Below are 24,435 nucleotides of genomic sequence, written 5' to 3' on the forward strand. Positions count from 1 at the left end.
CTGACACCCTTGTCACGGGAGGCCCGTGCGTGTCGTCTGCTCTGTGCTCCCTGAGGGCGTCCCCGAGACTCGGTGTCTAAGGCCTGGGTGTGTGTGACCCCCAAGACCTCTGAGACTGGAGCCACCGGGGGGGTGGGGCTCTGCAGCCGGCAGTTTGCTGTCCCAATGCCCTGGGCTTGGGCACCGAGGGGCCGCCCGCCTGCACTTCCTCAGCAGCTCCAGCCGCTTATTTAATGACCGGTCCCTTCACCTTGTTCGGGCCGGGGGCACTCCTGTAGAGCCAGCCAGAAAATAGGACCAGAGTCACTCTGACTTCTTGAAATGAGGAGGGGCCGGTGCTGTGGACTCCCCCTCTCCTGGAGAAAGGACGCGGTGGAAACCGTCCCGAGGGGCCTCACTTCTCAGCCTCGTCTTCGTGCAAAATCCGCTCTGCTCCCTGTGACCCGGGGCTGCCGTGGGTGTGGGACATCGGGCGGGACAGGACGGGGCTAGAGGGGCCGGAGGGGGCCTCTCCACCTGCATGGGGAACCGAAACGGGCGCTGGAGGACATTTACAGGAGAGGGTTTCTGTGGGGCATTGGAGGTTTGTTAAGTATTGATTTTTTTCTTTTTTTGCTTAAGGGTACTTCCCTTTTTAAATCAAATCTAAAAATGTAAAGGCTTTTTGATATTGATTCCACCAACCCTCTTCCCCTAAGGCCCTGAACTGCAAATTCTTAATTCATATCCTAAGGCAATTGCAGGAACCTCCCCTGCGTGAGGGACAGGACACTCTTCATCAATCTGCATTTTTATATTATTTCCTAACACAGATATTTAAGCAATGAAAAATAATTCCAGGCAAATGTAATTGGATTTTGGTTAACTTGTATTAAGAGGTGCATTTATTTCTGGTTTCTCTGTTTGTAGGTTTACTACCTGGAGGGAGGATAAAGTTGGTGCATAGTGCCGCGATTCGGCTGAGTGACAGGTAGGTCTGTGCCGCATCCCTGCTCACAAAGCCCTGTTTCCCACAGGAGGGAATAGTGTTAGGTAATAAGGCAGGGCCAGGCTGGCACTGAAGAACCCTAACTTCTCCCATTGTATTTTTGCTAAATAGTTTATTTGATACTTAGTTTATTATTAATGAATCAAAGTAATAAATGCAATTGCCAAGTATAGAGCTAACATTTTTCTTTGATTAAAATATTTTCTATCTTATGAATTGGTACGATTTGACTCTTTTTCATCCAGTTTTAATACAACCCTGAAGTTAAATAGACAAGTTTCAGGAACTAGAAACATTGGTATGAAAGTTTTATTCTGAAATTAGGTTTCTGTTTTTACTCAAATAACTTAGTGGGATGTAAAAATCTTAGATGTATGAATATTGTTTGTGGTATTTATATACTTCATGTTAATTTATTTCCCGAAGATGTCTTTTCTCCTCTTTTCACCGCAGTCAGGGCCTAGCTATCAGCCTGTGATTTACCCTGGAAAACGCTTTGATATTAGCCTGACTTTTCCTCCTCAGACAGAACACCTCTGGGTTGTATCAATGAATTCATACATGCTTCATGATTGTAAATCACCTGCCGTTGATTTCAGTATAATTATGACAAGGAGTGAGTTATGTTTGAAAAAATTCATCTAATACACTGCAGAGCCCGCCACGGGTGGCCCCCTGACTGCTCACTGAATTTCTGTGAGACCATTCTCATCTCCATTATGGTCGTATCACTTCATACCATGCAGTGCATTTGTCTTTTAACTATAAATTTCTTCTGTACTTAACTATACGCTCTTTAAAGGAGAGTGTCGCCATAGCTGACGTTGGGTTTTCCCCGCTAAAGACGTGGCAGTGCCTCCCCAGGTCCGGGGGTAACAAACATCCGTCCGGACCGTGTCCCACACGTGCCGAGTGGAGCGTGCCCTACCGGCTGCTTCATGGTGCCTCTTCCCTCAGGGCCCTAAGTGCAGACAAGTGGCCAGTAGCCGCTGCAGCCGTGGGGTCGGCGTCTGGCGGAGGGAGGCTGGCAGGGGTGGCGGCGAGGGGGCTGAGCTGAGAGGTGAGCCCCCCGGCAGCTGCCTGGCCCGGGGGCTCAGAGCAGGAGCGGCTCCCCAGAGCCCTCCTGCCAGGCCTGAGCCTCCCTCCCTCGGCCCTGGACACGGGCATCCCGGGGAGGAGAGGGACCTTGGGTGCAGTGCCCCTGACCCCTGGGGCAGCAAGGCCTCCCCTGAGAGTGGCCTGGTGGCACGTCTCCTCATCCCCGTGGCTCGGCACACGCGGGAAGCGCTGGGGGGAGCCACGCGGAGTGTGGGCTCGGAGGAGGGACGGCGGTGGGACGGGGGCTGAGATGAGAGTCAGGGAGCCTGCCCCGGGCAGAGGGAGCCCAGAGGCATGAAGACGCCGATGGTTTCAGACCTGCCAGTAGGTTTGCTGTCAAGAGAGGGGTAGAGTCGGCGGCCTGACCCTGAGGAGGGTCCGCTGCACCGAGGGTTCAGACGGTTTCCTCGAAGGTGACGGGGACTCATCTCGGAACTCTACGTAAGGAGGGGTGTGTCTTGTTTGCAGTTTAGAACCGTGAACTTGGCGACAGTGTAAGCTTGGAACAGAGGAGGGGACTCGGGGAGAGCCTCAGGAGCTGTCGTGGGGACGGATGGAGATCAGAGATGAGAGTCTGAACCAGGCGGCACTCGTGGGGACGGAGGGCTGGGCTCAGCAAAGGGCAGGATTGAGCGCACCTGGTGGCTGGCTGGTTCCAGGAACCGGGGAGAGCCTGCCTCTCGCCCGATGTCGAGCTCAGCTGAGGGGCACCGTGCAGCTGAGGACCAGGAGGGAGGAGGGGGCCTGGGGGCGGGAGGGGCGGGACCTGGTTGGCCCAGCATGGAGGTGACCAGGGCAGCGGGCCCCGAGGCGGGGATCTGGGCCGGAGGTAAGAAGAGAGGGGAGAGACTGAGGGGCCAGATCCCCGACCTGGGACTGGGGCAGTGTGGCAGGAGCAGCCCTGGGCCCTGGTTGTTACAATACAAACACTGTACAAGGTAAAAAACCAACAACACACTAAATACAATCTTTTAAAAAAGAGAGGAAAGTGCCAGAATAAGGGTGGAGCTTGAAGTCAGCCTTCAGGCTTTTGGGTGGTGGTGGGGCTGGGAGCTGGCTCCCGTGGGGACCAGGGACGTGTCAGGCCTGCTGGGCAGCGAGCTGGAGCTGACGCCTGCCCGGGACCCTGGGACTCACTGCCCCTCCAGCTGGAGAATCCCAGAAGCCGAGTCAGGGTGTGGTCAGGGGTCCGCAGCTGAGGAGTGAGTGTGGGGCAGACCAGTGCCCGGGGGCTGTCAGCACCGGGACAGCTGCCTACCGGCGGGCACGTCCACGGCCAGGCTCATGGGGAGACAGTCACGGACACTGCCGTGTGAGGGACACCCACCAGGGTACGAGAGAGAATTGTGCGATCAGAAAGACATTTCTAGAAATGGAACTGTTGTCTCTGAAATTTAAGTCTGTGAATGAAAAAGTGGATTAGACAGTAGAAGAAAGAATGAGTGAGCAAGAGGACGGGCTGAAGGAACTGTCCAGAGCGTGGTAACCGAAGGGAAAAGGAACTAGAAGTGCGTCCAGTGGCAGATGGCAGGTGATGGTGTTAAGTGTCACCTCCGCCCTGACAGTTTCAAGACTGCCCATCTGTTCATCTTTGCTGTTTTCCAGCCTTTCCCATAAAGGTTATGAATTTCGGGGGTCCACACAAACACTGAACGTTAAATTTCTGCCTTCAGACCCTAATCGCTTTGTTGTTGGCACAGACATGGTGAGTAATGGTCTAGATTTCATTCTGTAAGTATCTTTGTTGGAGATAAACTTACTGTTTGCTTTAATCAGAATGTTGATTAAATTGTTTCAAGAAAAAGAGCTTTACCCCGCCTGGTTCCCTCCTTACTTTCCCTTCCAGGGCCTCATCAGCCATGGCACCAGACAAGACGTGAGAGTCTCTCCCAGGTTGTTCAGGCCCCAGCAGCAGGGCGTGAGGCCGGTGAAGGTGAACGTGATTGACTTTTCACCGTTTGGAGAACCGATATTCCTGGTAAGAATGCCTGTTTTTTAAGCACCGATTCTTTTGCAGCGTCTGCTGGGATCTACAGCACTCGGGTCTGGTCTCCTAAGTCCCATCCGTGTGGTCGGCACAGCTCATTCCATGAGGCTGTTGTCTGGATCTTCTTCAGACGTTTTATTCTGACGTAATTTTTGGCTTGTAGAAAAGCTACGAGGACGGCACAAAGCATTGCCCCTCGCCCCCCACCATCCTGAGTGTGCGGTGACACACTTGCCGTGGCCAGGACGCTCCACCGCAGGGGCTGGGTGTTGGTCTCCTGTAGCCCAGGCCCGTCCCAGTCAGTCCTGCTCTCTGCGGGTCTGAGCGCAAAGCCCACGACTGTCGCGACAGTGTCCTTTGTGAGCAGCGCCGTGGCCCAGGTCACGCGTCCCGTTCAGTCACTGTGGCTCCTCGCCGCCTTCACCTGGGACCGGCCTCAGCATCACACAGAGGGCCTGGGCGTCCCCTGTTGAGTCTGGGGACGTCTCCTCACGATTAGATGCGGGCCTTTCCTGACCGTGGGGCCCCTCCTTCCCTGCCCGATCAGCCGGGGCTGGTGGAAGACGCACAGACACTGAACTGCTGCTGCTTCTCACCGCCCCCCCGTGTCGGTCGCCAGGCCGGTTCTGTCGCCCTGTCGTTAATTCCACGGGCGCTGTCGCTGGTCGGAAGACTGCCTTTCCTCCTTCGTGTGTATTTCTTGTCTAAACGTGGACACGAGGCTTTTCACTGTCCTCAGTGTGTCTCAGATTCGCTGCCTGTGTTTATGCCGCTGCTCAGATGGTCCCCCCGGGGGAAGGGGTCCCTGGAGGTGGTTCTGCCGTCGTTCCGGGAGCCCCTCTTTGCTTTCTGGCACCGGAACCCTCAGGATCAGCCATTTCTCCAGGGAGTCCTGGCTCCTGTTAGGAGAAAAATACCTGAAACCAAGACCTGGGCAGTCAGAAGTGCGTGTGTACAGGACACGACCTCGAGGTCTCCTCTGGTCTCCATCTACTCACCACCCACCTGGCGTCGCACGCACACCCTAGTCCCGGGCTGGCCCAGGGTCCCCTCCACCCTCCCGGCAGTGGGCACCTGGCTCTATTATGCATAAATCTGTTCATTTACTTTAGAAGCTTTCGTGATTGCTATATCTTGCCTCTGCTTTTTTTGAAAGATTAAATACGTGAAGAATTAAATATATTGAGTAAAAAGGAATTAAGTTTCCTTTTCCTAGGCTAAAAATTTAGTCTTTTACTAGGCCAGCTGAGTTTTGTTTTATGGAAATTTCCATCCAAAAGGAATGTAAAACCATATTATATGTGCAAATGTATGTGATTTTTTAAAGAAAGACGTCAGTCTTGCCAATCTTAACGTCCTATGCTCGAATGAGCAATATTCAGCTTTGTTAAGAATAAACACCTATTTATATGTTCACTGAATTCACCGATTATTAACCCTTTTGGGGAGGGACAGGGGGTACAAAGTGCATCAGAATCTCCAAACGCTCACCTTTGTGATTTGTGAGGACAAGATTTAATGTTACGATTTTATGTTTGGAAAACAAAATATAAACCAAATATTTTTGCTGTACAACAAAAAAAGCTTGACGTTCTGAAAATGTTCCTTGGCTACTGAGCTTGAGTGAAAGAGAGAAGAGAACTGTGATAAGGTTTCCGCGCCTCCCGCAGGCCGGCTGTTCTGACGGGAGCATCAGGCTGCACCAGCCGACGGCCGAGCAGCCGCTCCTGCAGTGGGACAAGAGCACCCACGGCCGCGCCGTCACTGGCCTGCAGTGGTCCTCGACGAGACCGGCTGTGTTCCTGGTCCAGGATGACACATCCTGTGTGTATATTTGGGACCTCCTGGAGAGCGATTTGGGTCCTGTCGCCAAACAGCCCATCTATCCGGACAGGTAAGTCTGATGAAACTCAGGATGAGCCCTCCTAGGTGATTTTTTGCAGAAGCATCACTGATGGTCTTTCTTACTTGATTTATGTATAAGGCCACCGCACTTTAAAGTATGGTTATTTATATTTAAATTTAAAAATTAGTTTTATATTTGTATATTTGAGTAAGATCTTAAAAAACCACTTTAAAGTGTGTTTATTTCATATTTAGTCCAAAATAGTCTAAGGATCAAAGAATTACATTATCTCTCGTTTATTTATTTATTTATATTGAGGTAAAATTGATGTAAAACATATTGGTTTCAGGTGCACAACGTAATGATGTGAAGTTTGTATATACTGTCAAATGATACATCTGCCACCTTACATAGTTCCAGAAGTTTTTTCTTGTGATGAGAACTTTTAATATTTACTCTCGTCAACTTTCAAATATGCACCACAGTGTTATTAACCATAGTTGCCATGTGTACACTACGTCCCACGGCTTGTTCATTTTATAACTGGAAGCTTGTACCCCTCGCCCGTTTGGTCCATGCCCCACCCCCTTCCTTTGGCAACCACCAGTCTGTTCTCTGTGAGCCTGTTTTGTGTGTGTGTGTGTGTGCAGGGTGGAGGTGGGGTTTTGCACAGAAGTGAGATCACACAGTGTCTGTCCTTCTCTGTCTAACTTATTTCACTTAGCATAATGCCCTCAAGGTCCATCCATGTTGTCACAAATGGATTTCCTTTTTCATGGCTGAATAATATTCCACATGTATATTGAGATATATATATATATATATATACACATACACACATATATATATATATATATATATAACATATTCTTTATCCATTCATCCCTTGATGGACACTTAGGTTGTTTCCATGTCTTGGCTCTTGTGAATAATGCTGCAGTGGACATGGGAGTGCAGATATCTCTTCGAGATAGTGGCTTCATTTTCTTTGGATAAATACCCAGGAGTGGAATTGCTGGATTGTATGGTAGTTCTATTTTTAATTCTTGAGAAACCTCCACACTGTTCTCCATTGTGTCTGCACCAACTTACATTCCCACCAACAGTACAGGAGGGCTCCCTTTTCTCCACACCCTCTCCAGCATTTGTTATTTCTTATCTTTTTGATGATGGCCATTCTGACAGGTGTGAGGTGATAGCTCATTGTGGTTTTGATTTGCATTTCCCTGGTGATTAGTGATGTTGAGCATCTTTTCACTTGTCTCTTGGCCATCTGTGTGTCTTCTTTGGAAAAATTTCTATTTAGATCTTCTGCCCATTTTGTATTTGGATTGCTTGGTTTTTTTGCTGTTGAGTTGTATGAGATCTTTATGTTTTGGTTATTAACCCCCTAACAGATGTATGATTGGCAAGTATTTTCTCCCATTCTGTAGGTTGCCCTTTCATTTTGTTTCTGGTTTCTTTTGCTGTGCAGAAGCTGCTTAGTAGTCCCACCTGTTTGCTTCTGTTGCCTTTGCTTTTGGAGTCAGATCCAAAAAATCATCCCCAGACTGATGTCAAGGGGCTTACCCCCTATGTTTTCAGCGTTTCTCTTCCTCCTGCTCCCCCCTGGGAAGGTGGGTAATTGGGAGACTCAGGATCACACGGCGTGTGCTTCTCGATTTCAGGCTGGTGGCCATGACTGTCGTGGGTGAAGCAGAGAAGACCCGCAGTGGCTTCCTGGCCCTGGTGCTGGCCAGAGCCTCAGGCGACGTGGACGTCCAGTACCTGCGGCGGGAGTGGGTGGCCCCGGTGGGCGACGAGCTACAGAGGCTGCGGCTGCTGCTGCGGGAAGCCCTGTAGGTGGCGGGATGCCGCGAGGAAGCCGTGCGGTGACCCCGACGTTACAGCTGATGGGTGTACATTCGTGTAGATAGAAGGCGTGTGTCTGTCCAGAGTTCATTTTTCAAGAATGTCACTTCAATATGCCATAAATAAATTACTATTTTTGAATGGAAACAGCAGACATTTTAGTGTATACTGAACTTCAAAGGCAACAGAGAGCCAGGTAGGATGCTCTTTTCCAAGAATATTTCTACTGATTTTCAGAGCAGCTTTAAAATATTGTAACATTTCTTACTAGATTTTTAAACAATCCAAATAAAAATGTATTTAATGAACAGTTTTCTTAGTCATACGTAAAATGACATATTCACAGGTTTAAATTAAAGGACTGACTCTGCTGAAATGACCTCCCACCTGTGTTTCTTTAATACTTTGTTGGACTTCTGCTGGTAATGTTGGGATGTCTGTTCAGACACATTTGCACTATGCTTTATTATTAAAAATTAGTTTTGTGTAAAGATGATGCAAATATATAAATTCTCTTAATTGTACAGTTATAGGGATTTAAGGGCAGGAGAATTCTGGGGTGATGGCCTTTGCCTACACCCAGTGTCACTGACACAGTGACAGGTGAGCGTTCAGTGGGGGGCAGGTTGGTTCTCTCTGGGCCACATGTGGCTGCTGCTTCGCCAGGGATGGGACGGCTTCACCCCGGAACTGGGAGCAGGCAGAGAACAGTCAGGCTCCTAGGGCCTGGGGCACCCTCAGCAGGCCAGCACCCAGCGCCGTTCGCCGAGTTTCTCATGAATCCCTAAACTTCCCATCGTCCTCTTAGGATGCTGCGCCCTGCCTTCACCTCAGAACTGCGGCGCTGCCCAGATCCCACCAAGGACCAGGACCCGGGGGACGCGACCTGCGGGCTGGGAGGCGTCGGGCCCTGACCGCCCACCGTGGGGTCCACGTGGGCCCCCTGCGCTCACCTCCTGCGCCACTGGAGCCCGGCGCCTGGCACGCCTCGTGTCCAGCGCTGCGGGGGGAAGAGGGCTCGGGCGGTGTTGGGGGTCCGGGCTCTCACCTGGATGGTGTCCAGTGGGTGCCTCCTGTGGGTGACCTTCCTGGGAGCCCCTCGCGGCCGCCCCCCCCCCCAGCGGCTCCCCGGGGGTTTCTCACGGGTCCAGTCCAGGGTCCCCTCCGCCCAGGTTTGGGCTCCGTCCTCGGGACACGTGGACCCGCCCGCCGAGGCCTTTGCTCCTTCCACGCGACCGGTCCCGGGAAACAGCAAACGAGAGTGTCGTGTCATGTCGTTTCGTGTCAATTCCCAGGGAACCAAGAGTCTGAAACTGGTGGAAGTGAACAGTGCAAAGCAGAGGCCAGAGAGGGCGACCCTCATGCAGGCGACGCTGCCCAGCCCCACATCCAGCTCCCCGCCCCCCCTCCCCCCAGAGACGGGGACCTGGTCGCGCGGACAGCCACACGGGACCCGCCCCGGAGCCCCGGAGTCCACTCCACTGCCCGGGTCAGCAGCAGCCTCCCGCAAGGCCAGCTCCACTGGGCTGTGCGAACGGGGCTGAGCCGAACTGACCAGAACCTCTAAATCCATCGGGATTATTTAATTTGTGTACAGTGGTTAGAATAGAAGAATTCTCTTAAATATGATGGTACCATCTTAAAATTATAAAATGAGATATTACCGTTTTTTTTTTAATTGGAGTAAAATTGCTTTACAATGTTGTGTTAGTTTCTGCTGTACAATGAAGTGAATCAGCTATATGTCTACATACATCCCCTCCCTCTTGCACCTCCCTCCCCCCCTTTCCGCCCCATGTAGGTCATCACAGAGCACTGAGCTGAGCTCCCTGTGCTATACAGCAGGTTCCCACTAGCTACCTATTTTACACATGGTAGTGTGTGTATGTCAATCCTGAAGTCCCAATTCATCCCACCCTCCCCTTCCCCCACTGTGTCCACATGTCCATTCTCTACGTCTACATCTCTATTCCTGCCCCACAAATAGGTACATCTGTACCATTTTTCTAGATTCCACATATATGCATTAATATACGGTATTTGTTTTTCTCTTTCTGGCTTACTTCACTCTGTATGGCAGTCTCTAGGTCCAACCACCTCACTACAAACAACTCAATTTCGTTTCTTTTTATGGCTGAGTAATATTCCATTGTATATATGTGCCACATCTTCTTTATCCATTTATCTGTCGTTGGACATTTAGGTTGTTTCCATGTCCTGGCTATTGTAAATAGTGCTGAAATGAAGATTGGGGTACATGTGTTCTTTTGAATTATGGTTTTCTCAGGGTATATGCCCAGTAGTGGGATTGCTGGATCATATGGTAGTTCTATTTTTAGTTTTTTAAGGAACCTCCATACTGTTCTCCATAGTGACTGTATCAGTTTACAGTCCCACCAACAGTGCAAAAGGGTTCCCTTTTCTCCACACCCTCTCCAGCATTTGTTGTTTGTAGATTTTCTGATGATGCCCATTCTAACTGGTGTGAGGTGATACCTCATTGTAGTTTTGATTTGCATTTCTCTAATGATTAATGATGTTGAGCATCTTTTCATGTGCCTCTTGGCCATCTGTATGTCTTCTTTGGAGAAATGTCTATTTAGGTCTTCCACCCATTTTTTAATTGGGTTGTTTGTTTTTTTCATATTGAGCTCATGAGCTGTTTGTATATTTTGGAGATTAATCCTTTGTCCATGGCTTCATTTGCAAATATTTTCTCCCGTTCTGAGGGTTGTCTTTTCGTCTTGTTTATGGTTTCCTTTGCTGTGCAAAAGCTTTTAAGTTTCATTAGGTCCCATTTGTTTATTTTTGTTTTTATTTTCATTACTCTAGGAGGTGGGTCAAAAAAGATCTTGCTGTGGTTTATGTCAAAGAGTGTTTTTCCTATGATTTCCTCTAAGAGTTTTATAGTGTCCGGTCTTACATTTAAGTCTTTAATCCATTTGGAGTTTATTTTTGTGTATGGTGTAAGGGAGTGTTCTAATTTCATTCTTGTACATGTAGCTGTTCAGCTTTCCCAGCACCACTTATTGAAGAGGCTGTCTTTGCTCCATTGTATGTTCTTCCCTCCTTTGTCATAGATTAGTTGACCATAGGTGCGTTGGTTTATCTCTGGGCTTTCTATCCTGTACCATTGATCTATATTTCTGTTTTTGTGACAATACCATAATGTCTTGATTACTGTAGCTTTGTAGTGTAGTTTGCAGTCAGGGAGCCTGATTCCACCAGCTCTGTTTTTCTTTCCCAAGATTGCTTTGGCTATTCAGGGTCTTTTGTGTCTCCATACAAATTTTAAGATTTTTTGTTCTAATTCTGTGAAGAATGCCATTGGTAGTTTGATAAGGATTGCACTGAATCTGTAGATTGCTTTGGGTAGTATAGTCATTTTCACAATATTGATTCTTCCAATCCAAGAACATGGTATAGTATATTTCTCCATCTGTTTATGTCATCTTTGATTTCTGTCATCAGTGTTTTATAGTTTTCTAAGTACAAGTCTTTTACCTCCTTAGGTAGGTTTATTCCTAGGTATTTTATTCGTTTTGTTGTGATGGTAAATGGGATTGTTTCCTTGATTTCTCTTTCTGATTTTTCATTGTTAGTGTATAGGAATGCAAGAGATTCCTGTGCATTAATTTTGTATCCTGCAACCTTACCAAATTTATTGGTTAGTTCTAGTAGTTTTCTGGTGGCATCTTTAGGATTTTCTATGTATAGTATCATTTCATCTGCAGTGACAGTTTTACTTCTTCTTTTCCAATTTGCATTCCCTTTATTTCTTTTTCTGCTCTGATTGCTGTGGCTAGAACTTCCAAAACTTTGAATAAGAGTAGTGAGAGTGGACATCCTTGTCTTGTTCCTGATCTTAGTGGAAATGCTTTCAGTTTTTCAACATTGAGTTTGATGTTTGCTGTGGGTTTGTCATATATGGCCTTTATTATGTTGAGGTAGGTTTACTCTATGCCCATTTTCTGGAGAGAGTTTTTATCATAAATGGGTGTTGAATTTTGTCAAAAGCTTTTTCTGCAGCTATTGAGATGATCATATGATTTTTATTCCTTAATTTGTTAATATGGTGTTTCACATTGATTGATTTGCATATATTGAAGAATTCTTGCATTCCTGGGATAAATCCCACTTGATCATGGTATATGATCCTTTTAATGTGTTGTTGGATTCTGTTTGCTAGTATTTTGTTGAGGATTTTTGCATCTATGTTCATCAGTGATATTGGTCCATAATTTTCTTTTTTGTGACATCTTTGTCTGGTTTTGGTATCAGGGTGATGGTCACTTTGTAGAACGAATTTGGGAGTGTTCCTCCCTCTGCAATTTTTTGGAAGAGTTTGAGAAGGATCGGTATTGTCTCTAAATGTTTGATAGAATTTGAATGTGAATGTGAAGTCATCTGTTCCTGGACTTTTGTTTGTTGGAAGATTTTTAATTACGGTTTCAATTTCATTACTTGTGATAAATCTGTTTATATTTTCTAATTATTCCTGGTTCAGTCTTGGAAAATTGTACCTTCCCAAGAACATTGGCATATAGTTGTTTGTAGTAGTCTCTTATAATCCTATGTATTTCTGCGGTGTCAGTTGTGATTTCTCCTTTTTCATTTCCAATTTTACTGATTTGTGTCCCCTCTCTTTCTTGATGAGTCTGGCTAAAGGTTTATCAATTTTGTTTATCCTCTCAAAGAACCAAGTTTTAGTTTTATTGATCTTTGCTATTGTTTTCTTCATTTCTATTTCATTTATTTCTGCTCTGATATTTATGATTTCTTTCCTTCTACTGACTGGGTTTTCTTTGTTTCTTGTTCTCTAGTTGCTTTAGGTGTAAGGATAGATTGTTTATTTGAGATTTTTCTTGTTTCTTGAGGTGAGATTGAATTGCTATAAGCTTCCCTCTTAGAACTGCTTTTGCTGCATCCCATAGGTTTTGGGTCGTCGTGTTCTTGTTGTCATTTGTTTCTATGTATTTTTTTTTAAATTTCTTCTTTGATTTCTTCAGTGATACCTTGGTTATTTAGTAGTGCACTCTTTAGCCTCCATGTATTTGTGTTTTTTACAGTTTTTTTCCTGTAATTGATTTCCAATCTCATAGCATTGTGATCAGAAAAGATGCTTGATACAATTTTAATTCTCTTAAAATTTCCGAGGCTTGATTTGTGACCCAAGATGTGATCTTTCCTGGAGAATGTTCCATGGGCACTTGAGAAGAAAGTGTATTCTGCCACTTTCGGGTGGAATTTCCTATAAATATCAACTAAATCTATCTGGTCTGTTGTGTCATTTAAAGCTTGTGTTTCCTTATTTATTTTCTATTTGGATGATCTGTCCATTGGTGTAAGTGGGGTGTTAAAGTCCCCTACTGTTATTGTGTTACTGTCAATTTCCCCTTTTATAGCTGTTAGCCTTTGCCTTATGTATTGAGGTGCTCCTATGTCTGGTGCATAAGTATTTATAATTGTTATATATTCTTCTTGGATTGATCCGTTGATCATTACATAATATCCTTCCTTATCTCTTATAACAGTCTTTATTTTAAAGTCTATTTTATCTGATACGAGTATTGCTACTCCATCTTTCTTTTGATTTCCATTTGCATGGAATATCTTTTTCCATCCCTTCACTTTCAGTCTGTATGTGTCCCTAGGTCTGAAGTGGGTCTCTTGTAGACAGCATATATACGGGTCTTGTTTTTGTATCCATTCAGCCAGTCTGCGTCTTTTGGTTGGAGCATTTAATCCATTTACATTCAACGTGATTATCAATATGTACGTTCCTATTACCATTTTCTTAATTGTTTTGGGTTTGTTTTTGTGGGTCTTTTTCTTCTCTTGTGTTTCCTGCCTAGAGAAGTTTCTTTAGCATTTGTTGTAATGCTAAAGGTTTGGTGGTGCTGAATTCTGTTAGCTTTTGCTTGTCTGTAAAGCTTTTGATCTCTCCATCGAATCTAAATGAGATCCTTGCTGGGTAATTTTGGTTGTATGTTTTTCTCTTTCATCACTTTAAGTATATCCTGCCACTCCCTTCTAGCCTGCAGTTTCTGCTGAAAAAATCAGCTGATAACCTTATGGGGATTCCTTTGTATGTTATTTTTTGCTTTTTACCTTGCTGCTTTTAGTATTTTTTTTTTTGAATTTAATTTTTGGTAGTTTGATTAATATGTGTCTTGTGTTTCTCCTAGTGTTTATCCTGTATGGGACTCCCTGTGCTTCCTGGACTTGGGTGACTATTTCCTTTTCCATGTTAGGGAAGTTTTCCACTATAATCTCTTCAAATCTCTTTCTTTTTCTCTTCTTCTTCTGGGACCCCTATAATTCAAATGTTGGTGCATTTAGTGTTGTCCCAGAGGTCTCTGAGATTGTCTTCAATTGTTTTCATTCATTTTTCTTTATTCTGCTCCTCAGCAGTTATTTCCACCATTCTGTCTTCCAGCTCACTTATTCATTCTTCTGCCTCAGTTATTCTGTTATTTATTCCTTCTGGTATATTTTTCATCTCAGTTATTGTGTTGTTTATCTCTGTTTGTTCTTTAGTTCTTCTAGATCTTTGTTAAACATTTCTTATATTTTCTCAATCTGTGCCTGCATTCTATTTCCGAGATTCTGGATCACCTTTACTATCATTACTCTGAATTCTTTTTCAGGTAGGTTGCCTATTTCCTCTTCATTTATTTGGTCTTGTAGGTTTTTACCTTGTTCCTTCATCTGTGACATATTTTTTTGTCACCTTATTTATTTACTTTGATGGGTGGGATTGTGTTCCTATTTTACTGGTTGTTTGGCCTGAGGGGTCCAGCACTGGAGTTTGTAGGCTGTTGGGTAGAGCTGGGTCTTGGTGCCGAAATGAGGACCTCTGGGAGATCTGACTCTGGTGAATATTCCCTGGGGTCTGAGGTTCTCTGTTAGTCCAGTAATTCGGACTCGGAGCTCCCACCACAGGAGCTCTGGCCCGAACCCTGGCTCATGAACCAAGATCCTGCAAGCCATGTGGGGCAGGAAAAAAAAAAAAGGAGAAAAAAGAAAAAAAGGAGCAGAACAATAACAAAGAGTAAAAAATAAAATTAGGTTAGAAAACTAAGAGCTACGTTAGAAAGAATTTAAAAAATAAGAATATAGATGAAACAACAACCAGAAGGTAAAACAGACCTACAGTAGTAAAAAAGAAGAGAAAAAAAAAAGCTGGACAAGGCCTTGGCTGTGGGGGCGGGGCTTAGGAAGGGGCAGGGTTTAGGGCCTATGCTTAGGACCCACAGGGTGGGAAAAGGCTCTAGGGAGGTGGGGGGTGTGGCTTAGGTGCAGCAGGAGGGGCTGCAGCAGAAGGGGCCCAGGTGTGCCTCTGGCCCTGGAGGGCAGAGGACCAGGTCCAGGACCCCAGCAGGCTCACTGGGCCTGAGTGGGCGGGGGAAATGCTAGGCGCATTCCCCCATTCTCTGATCCTAGAGGGCCCCTCCCCATTGGCCTCTCTTCTTCTTCTCCTCCCTCGCTCCCTCCCATGCCCCTAGGACCCATGAGGCCGGAGGGGGCCCTGGAGAATGGAGGACCAGGCTGGGAGCCCAGCAGGCTTCCTGGGGCCCAAGTGGGTGGGGGGAAATGCCTGCCATGCCTCCCCTGATCCTCTGGTCCTGGAGGGTCCCCCACCACCATCTGCCTCTCCTTGTCTTCCTCCCTCCTCCCTCCCTCTCTCCCAGCCCTTAGGACCCACAAGGCTGGAGGGGGCCCTGGAGAATGGAGGACCAGGACCAGGAGCCCAGTGGGCGGGGGACCTGCCTGGGAGCCCAGCAGGCCTCCTGGCCTGTTGGGCAGGGGAGACACTAGCTGCGCTCCCCCCGATCCTCCGAGCCCCTGAGGGTCCCTCTAGGCGTGGGAACCCCTCCCCCTCCCAGCCACCCCTCAGGTGCGCTGGTCCTGTCTGGCCTCCACTTCTCCTCCCCCTTCAATCCCCCTTTGTCCTACCCAGTCGCTCGAGGGTTCCTCCCATCTCCTTGGGCTTCGAGGTCCCACACTAGTGTCCGGCAGGCACCCTAGTTGTGGGGAGACACAAACTCCGCATCCTCGCCTGCCATCATCACGACTCCGCCCCCAGTTTTACTTGAATAAAGACGTAACCTATCATGCGTCAAGGATATTATATATTCTTTTAAAATTGGGTTTATTTCTGAAATTATAAAAAGTAATATGTGCATATTGAAGATAATTGAGAATTGTATTAAAAATATAAGAAAAAGATAATTGTACTTGGACCACCCAGAAGGAAATACTCTTTAGTATTATTACATTTATGTCCAGTGTCTTTTTTTTTTTTTGCACTTTTTAAACAGCTTTATTGAGATACAATTCACATACCATACAATTCACCCATTTTGAGTGTGCAGTTTGGGACTTCCCTGGTGGTCCAGTGGGTAAGACTCCGTGCTCCCAATGCAGGGGGCCTGGGTTCAATCCCTGGTCAGGGAACTAGATCCTGCATGCCTGCAGCAACTCAGAGTTTGCATGCTGCAACTAAAAGATCCCACGTGCTGCAACGAAGATCCTGTGTGCTGCAACTAAGACCCAGTGCAGCCAAAATAAATAAATAAATAAATATTTAAAAAAAAATAAAGTGTGCACTTCAATGGCTTTGGGTATTAAAACCACAGGGTTATACAATCACTGCTATCATCCAAGTTTAGAACATTTTTATATCTGTGAAAAGAAATCTTGTGTCCTTTAGCAGTCTCTCCCCAATCCTCCCCAGTCCCACCAGCCCTAGGTAAATGCTAATCTACTTTATGTCTCTATAGATTTGTCTATTCTGGACATTTCATATGAATGGAACCATATAATATGTGGTCTTTATGACTGGCTTCTTTCACTTACATAGTAATGTTTGCAAGATTCATCTGCGTATCAGTACTTCATTTCTTTTTAGTCCATTGTATGGATCTACCACATTTTATTTATTCATCATCTGGACATTTGAATTGTTTCCACTTTGGGGCTATTATGCTACTAGGAATATTTGTGTAGTGGTTTTTGTGTGGATGCATGTTTTCATTTCACTTGGGTACACACCTCAGAGTGGAATCCTTGCCAACACTTACCATCTGACGTTTTGATTATAGACATCCCAGCGTGTATGCAGTGGTATCTCACTGTGGTTTTGATTTGCGTGTCCCTAAAGACCAATGATGTTGAGCATCTTCTCATGTGCTAATTGGTTATTTGTATATCCTCTTTAGAGAAAAGTTTATTCAGATCATTTTCCCATTTTTTAAATTGGGTTATTTATCTTTTAATTGTTGAATAGTAAGTGTTTTCATAAATTTTAGATATGTCTCTTATTAGGTATATGATTTACAAGTATTTTCTCTCATTTTGTGGGTTGTCTTTTCACTTTCTTGATGGTTTACTTTGTAGCACAAGTTTCTAATCTTGATGAAATCCATTTTTTTTCCTTTGTTGCATGTGCTTTTGGTGTCATGTGTAAGAGGTTCTGCCTAACAAGAAATTGCAAAGACTTACTGCTCGGTTTTTTAAACATATTCTAGTTTTAGCTCTTAAATTTAGCTTCTAGGTCCATTTTGGGTTAATTTTTGTACATGGTGTGAGATCGGGGCCCAATATCATTCTTTTGAATGTGGCTATACCATGGTCTTTTTAATGAGATATATACTATACTTTTTAATGAGATATATATTTTAATGTGTATATATACACATGCGGATGCAGTCAGGATGTGTATAGTAAATCTGTTCATGACATGAAAATTCAACTCCCTGTTCCTTTTCTTTGTTGTTGAAGATGTATTTGGTCCATCCTTGGTGAAGGTCATCCCTCCTCAGCAGCCCCCAGCGTGCAAGGCCCAGAGAGAGCACCTGCCCTCTTCTTATATCTTTAGACAGCCTCCTCTCTCCTCAAGAGAAAGTTAATAGTTCTGTGTTGCTACACCAAAGTCTCCATTAAAGTGGGACATTCAGTTCTTCTAGACTGGTATTTTGGGGTGATTTTAGGAGGTAGAGGTGAGGATGGAAAGTAAGATTTGAAGACATTTCCAAAGGATCCTGTGTTTTTAAATATATATCACAAAGAGGCATATAGAAATGTTACTTTTATTTTCTTAAGAAAAAGAGCATCAAATAAGGCTAGCGGCAGTGTTAAGTCTTAGTGAAGCATAATTTTTCTTAAATAAAATCACCCGACATACCCATTCCATAATGCTCAACCCCGTTATTTATGAAGGAAACTCCTGGCCCCTTCTCTGCAGTGTCTGCCCTTTGAGCTGTTTTCCACGGGTATTGATAGTTCGCACAGATCTATTTGCTGTGATCCAGGCTGTGCTTTGCAGTCCAGCAGGCACTGTACTAAGATTTCAGTCTGCAGCCAAAAAACAGAGCCTCTAACAGCCAGCTAATCTGTCCAGATGCAGGAAAAAGTTCCCTTAGTTCCCAAAGGAGTGTGTGTACCGTCTACAATTGTAGGGTATGCCCTATAATACACCACTGTTCAGGAGCATGTGTACTGTCTACAGTTGCAGGGTACACCCTAAAACCATTTCTGTTCAGGAGTGTGTGTAAAGTCTAAGTTGTAGAGTATGTCCCATAACCACTTCCATTCAGGAGTGTGTGTACCGTCTACAGTGGTAGGGTACGTCCTATAATTCACTTCCGTTCAGGAGCGTGTGTACCGTCTACAGTTGTAGGGTACATCCTATAATTCACTTCCGTTCAGGAGTGTGTGTACCGTCTACATTTATGGGTATTCCCTATAATCCACTCCTGTTCAGGAGCATGTGTACCGCCTACAGTTGTAGAGTACTTCCTATAATCCAGTTCTGTTCAGGAGCGTGTGTACCGTCTACAGTTGTAGGGTAGGTCCTATAATTCACTTCCGTTCAGGAGCGTGGGTACCGTCTACATTTTTGGGTATTCCCTATAATCCACTCCCTTTCAGGAGCCTGTGTACAGTCTACAGTTGTAGGGTACTCCGTGTAATCCACTTCTGTTCAGGAGCATGTGTACCGTCTACCGTTGTAGGGTTCGTCCTATAATCCACTTCCATTCAGGAGCGTGTGTACTGTCTACAGTTGTAGAGTACGTCCTATAATCCACTTCCATTCAGGTGCATGTGTACCGTCTACGGTTGTAGAGTACGTCCTATAATCCACCTCCGTTCAGGATAGTGTGTACCATCTACAGTTGTAGAGTAGGTCCTACAATCCACTTCCGTTCAGGAGTGTGTGTACCGTCTACAGTTGTAGAGTACATCCTATAATCCACTTCTGTTCAGGAGCGTATGTACCGTCTACAGTGGTAGGGTACGTCCTGTAATCCACTCCCATTCAGGAGTGTGCCATCCTGCAGGGAAGCTAGAAATGTGTCCACCGAAGGTCAGGGCCTCTCACTCTGGGGCAGGGACAAAGCCTTACATGGGAACCTTTAGGCAGAAGCCAGCATGGGGTCTCTCAGCGCCCAGAGAAACACATGTTCCCTCTGTTTCCTTAGCCTTTGTGCACAAAGCAGATGAGGAGATGGGAAGATGAATGGTGGGCCTCAGAAGACCTGGACTCCCAGTTTCCCTGTCATTGGCCCAGTCAGCTCACTTCTTCAGACCCTACATCCCACTTGTGAAATGGGAGTGATGTATTTTTCCTCCTTATCTTGTTGTGGGCGTGAGATTCCACAAGTGTGCTACACCGTGACCTGTGAAGTGCTGGTAGATGTTGGGGTGCTTATTATGCTTTCAGGGTGGCTCCTCAGTTCCCTCTTCTGCTCCAGCTGGTGGACTTGTCTCTACTGGGGCTCAAGACTCCTATCTGAGCCAAGCGTGGCTGGGGTCAGGGGCAGACAGGTGAGGGCACCTGATGGCATGTTCCTGAGGTCCTTCCTTGTGACCAGTTTCTTTGTCAATCTCCTCTCTCCCTTCCAGACCCTGGGTTCCAAACACCCTGTTTGCTTATTGACTTCAGTGTTGACGCCAGTGTCTCCCCCAAGTCCTGTGTGTGAGCTTGTCCTACTGGCTGTGGTCTATGCCATTGCTGACCCCTGGAACACGTCTGCCTCTCCCAGACTTGGCCGTTTGTCCTATATTTGTTATCTCTGGTCCATATTAATCCCACTCAACTGAGTTTTTTGCTGTCTTCTTTAAATCTAAGAAATCTATGCTTTTGTAAAATAGGCAATCCCAAATTCATATCATCCAAACTTTTATTTCAGTTTTAGGGAGAATAAATTCCTCTTGTGATTCCATTCTCCAAGGGGACGCCTGCGGTTGAAGCTCCCAAATGTTGGGGGCCCTGCTCGTGTAGGGGTGACTCTTGCGGGGCCGTCTCGGCTCTCCCCGATCCTGATCTAGGCTGGCACGCGCATGATCAGCGTGACTGTCCCAACGCGTCCCATGAGCCAGCGGTCACCAGCTGTTCTTCCTCAAACCGATGGGACTGACCCGGAGGATGACAGCTGTGGCCCCTCCCTCTCTGCTCCCAGCCATTCCCACCAGCCTTGAGCCACACAGGGGTCACTGGAGACTTTGCAAGCACCTGGGGTGGAGTCAGCGACCACCAACAGCCCAGGGGCCGACACCACATCCCCTGCACCCCACGGCCTGTGGGTCACTAACCTCATCCCAGGGGGAAAGGAAACAACACATGTGCACGTTTTGAACAGACACTGTATGTGGCAACTCAGATGCCGGGGACACCTCCCTGCCCCCGGGGTTTCCAGTAAGATGGACTGTTCCGAACCCCTGCTGCCGTACTCGCCAACCATCACCTCCGCTTCTGTGCGTCCCCGGGGGCCCCTCTGTCTGCTGCGGAAGCGCCTCAGCTCACCCAGTGTCCACTGGGCTGGGAAGCTCGCTCCGCACCCACAGCTGCCCTGAGTTCACTCTGTTGGGCAGCTAGTGATTGAGTAATAATAGGCCCCGAAAGTTTGGGGGCCCTTGGGAGGGGCAGATGGCTCTCCCCCAGCCTCTCTCCTCTGGCTCCTAGCCCCCGTCTGCCCTGTCGCCTCTCAGAGGTGGAGTCTTCCAGAAAGTCTGGGCTCCCGCAGCCTTGATGAGGGCCGGCTTGCGTTCTCTCTAGACAGCCGCGACCTCTCCAGAAGAGGAGTTCCGAGTCATTGGGCCTGGCCCTGGGAGTACTCTTCCCGGTGGCACACACCTGCCCTCTGAACCCCCTGAACCCGCCTTGGCTGCTGTCTCTGCAGAGTCTCGGCCTCCTTGGCACCCTCAGGATGGAGAGGGTGATGCTGCCTGGGGCTGGGTGTCGCCTGCCTTCCGGGCGTCTGTCCTGCAGGTCCACGCGTTTCTGCAGCTGAACTGGTGGAGGGTTACACGGCTCCTGTCAGCATCCGCCGCCGGCTCCGCCAGCTGCTCAGCGGTCGGGATACGCGTTTTGTGTTACATGAACTTGTCGCACTAGCACTTTTCATTTTGAAAATTTTGTGACATATTCTGAGAGATCAGGAAAATTTTCTTTTCCTTAATTTTATTGTGCAGACGACAGATAGCCTACTGTATACCCACTTTTTATTTTAACGCATCAGACTGAAGATGTTTTGAGACTACTTAAAGTCATAATTAGGGATTAAAATTGAAATTACAGTTACGCTGTGTGTGGTGGGACAGATGTAGGGAGCTGAAGCCCCGACAGGCCGAGGCGCTGGTGCTGGGAGCATGAGCACGACCCGCCTGATTTCTGGTAACACTGGTTACGAGCTGCATCTTGATTCCAGAAACATCAAAGCGTAGCAAACACTGTGGCTCAGAAGCACGTCTGTGCCTGTCCTGCCTGAGACGTCGGCGTGGCGTCACCTCGCCACTTGCCGACTGGAGATCCAAAACACGGTCGCTCTTCCCTCCTCACTGGGCCTACTTTCTGGCTCCAGGACTGCTGGTCAGTCCTTTTCTTGCCTCGAGTGGCTGCCGGCGTCCCAGGAGCCTGCCCAGATGTCGCTGCCCGTCTCGTCCTGCTCCCATCAGCTCCTTGGCTTCACACGTCTAGAAAGCTCAGAATAATCTGGGGTGGGTGACATGTATGTGTCTAAATCCCACCCCCAAAAACCTGTATGGTAACTGCTTCCATCCCCAAAGGCCTCCCCGACTCTTGTAAAAACATTTACACATAAAATTCTTCCTGCAGCTCTTGCCACACTAAGGGCGCTCCTCCCCTACCTCCGGGCTTGTCCTGGTGATCGGAGCCTTTCCTGCTGAATCCTGGGGGGCCCGGCCTTCAGGGAGCGTCCCCGGCATGAAATCCGAGGCACTGAACACACAGCGTAGATGATCCAAGCTTTCTTCTGACTCTAAAAGCCTGTGATTTACGACTGTTTAAACCACTCACGAGACCAACATCCTGTGGGCCCAGGAGAAGCCAGTCCGCCTGCTTTGCGACACCTTGGAGCACCTGAGGGAGATACACTGAAGATGAACTAAACCCTTTCCTCTGTGGGAGATCCCGACCGGGCTCCTCCACGCAAGACGGGTCTGTGTGTTTCCGGACCACAGGCCACCCTGGGCAGAGGCTGGGAGCCTCTCGCTGAGGGACCCAGTCCTGCCGAGCAGACAGCCTGGCCTTTCGCAGAACGAACACGGCGCCCTGGGGTCTGCAAGTGGTCTCTCACTGGACCTTCACACGGACGATGCCTCTTACCTTCCTGTTTGCTAAAGGAGGGACCCCCAGCAAGTGCATCCGCAGCTGCCTCAGATTGAAGCGAAGGAGAGAGACGTGTTGATTAGCGCACAGGTGACTCACAGGCTCTGCTCAGGACCTGTCTGCCCCTTGGCGGTGGCTGCGGTTCCCCGGGGCCCAGCTCCGCACTGGCCGAGGCGGCGAGCGTGCCCCTCCCAACACTCCAAGGCTGGCAACCGCCCCCAGCTTTGTCTCAATAATCCAGAGGGCTGAGCAGGACCTGGTCTCCACGGTGATGGGCCCGGAGGCCTTAGATTCGGGGCAGTTTCATAAACACCCTGAAGAGGGCCCCAGAGGAAAAGCAAAACTTAGAGGAAGGAGCCACCAGGAATCTGACCAGCAGGCTCTTTCCCAAACACCACAGGCAGCACCTTTTGCATTTAGATTGCTTCTAATTTAGGTGCAAAGCAGCACTGAATGAACTGCAGGGTTTTTAGACTAGAATTCCTGTGAAGACCTCGCCCAGTGGTGGTCCTTAGAGTTTAGCGCTGTTGAGGGCGGGAAGGGGGTGATGAGGGTGCGAGAAATCCTGTCCTTCCCTCCGTCTGCACAGTGACAATGGAAGTAAATGAGTAGTGGCTATCGCTATTTAATGTCATAATTTTTTTGGTTAACCAAATTCTTGTTCCGCTGTTTTGCAATAAACTGTGTGTGGAAATGGATTCTCTTTCCCCTGCAGAGTTTACAGAAGCCCTGATCTATGATCCGTAGGTTCTTTGAGGGCTGTCATGGGAATTCCCAAAAGTCTGGGTAACAGGTTTTGCATGAAAGTTGCTCAGTGAGAATGAATCTCTAAGATTACTTGGTTCTATTAATGATTTTTTAGCCGATTTCCCTCATTTTCCTTCTCAGTGTTACATATCGTCGTGTAGGATAACCTCATCTCATCAGACTCGGCTTCTGTGTTTTCTGAAAGGTTCTTTTACCTTGTCTGCTCAATTCCAAATAACTGGATGACTGAAGTTTAACTTTTTAGGTGTTTTTTTTCTTAATCTATCAAGGTTAGAGCCTCTTTTCTTCTGAGTTAATCATGCATTTATTTATACGCAAATAATCTGGGATTTATGAATGGATATTATTCCAAACCTCCTTTAAATTTGTTGTTTGGGATTTCAAATCCCTTTCTTCAGCACTGTAAGTGGTGATTATTCATTTCCAACTCAGCCCATTGTATTATGTAGAAGGATGAAGAACCAGCTGTTTCAAAGGGAAAGTTCCCACAGCCCAGAGGCTCCTGGGAGGTGGAGGAGGGGTCACCTGCAGAAATGAAGGTTTGGGAGGAGGAGCCTGGAAGCGGGTGGGAGGAGGGTTAAGTGGAGCCAAGCTGCCCCAAGCTCACGCCTGTGCCTGTTGATTCCTGGAGCTGCTTTCCCTCTTGATTTCAGCCACCGACCTTTGCCGTGCCCTGAGGGAGGCGAATCCCAGGTCCTCTCACCTCAGGAGGGGCCAGGGTTTGTGTTTAGAAACAACCTGAAACACACAAGGAATGAAAAGGCTGCGAGGTCAAGGGCCTAGGTTCCAAGAAGACCCCCGAGGGGCTCCCCCTGCCCGTTGGGACGGAGACTCTCCATGCCTGCCCCGTCCAGCTTCCAGAGTGCAGCCCCTTAGGACGGCTGTTCACACCCAGGTGGCTGTGACCAGTCACCCAAAAGCCACGGACTAGCCTCCTGGGGCTGCTGCCCTCCCTGCTGGCAGTGGTGAGGAGGGACCCCAGCGGCAGGAGAGCGGCCCCTCCCAGGTTCCAATGACTGTCTCTTTGGACACGGTTGGGAAATCCGTATCTCTGAAGGGGATGCAGCTTTTGAAGTGCGTTGGGGTGCATTTGGCATCTGGCCTGGTGAATATGGTGAGTGTTCGGTCAGCTCGCGGGGCTTCCAACCGTGAGGCTGATCCCCGTAGAGGCAGTTTCACCCCGGCCTAGACATGCTCGGTTCCCGAGCTGTGAAATCAGGTCGCTGGCTGTCCACACCTGACTCCCTTTTTTAAAAAAAAAT

The 24,435-nt window shown here is 47.5% G+C and overlaps 1 protein-coding gene across 2 annotated transcripts in view; it reads left to right on the forward strand.

Moving 5' to 3' along the window:
* The window catches only part of DYNC2I1 (dynein 2 intermediate chain 1), a 48,428-nt gene extending 40,320 nt beyond the window's left edge, over window positions 1–8,108 (forward strand). For both annotated transcript variants that reach the window (XM_061199011.1, XM_061199012.1), the window contains 5 exons: window positions 910–970; window positions 3,692–3,791; window positions 3,933–4,064; window positions 5,744–5,967; window positions 7,587–8,108. In XM_061199011.1, coding sequence (XP_061054994.1) covers window positions 910–970; window positions 3,692–3,791; window positions 3,933–4,064; window positions 5,744–5,967; window positions 7,587–7,761 — 692 coding nt within the window. In that variant the 3' untranslated portion in view covers window positions 7,762–8,108. The remainder of the gene's footprint in view (window positions 1–909; window positions 971–3,691; window positions 3,792–3,932; window positions 4,065–5,743; window positions 5,968–7,586) is intronic.
* The last annotated feature ends 16,327 nt before the right edge of the window (window positions 8,109–24,435 follow it).

This window comes from Eubalaena glacialis, chromosome 8, assembly GCF_028564815.1.
Source record: "Eubalaena glacialis isolate mEubGla1 chromosome 8, mEubGla1.1.hap2.+ XY, whole genome shotgun sequence".
NCBI classification, from domain to species: Eukaryota; Metazoa; Chordata; class Mammalia; order Artiodactyla; family Balaenidae; genus Eubalaena; species Eubalaena glacialis.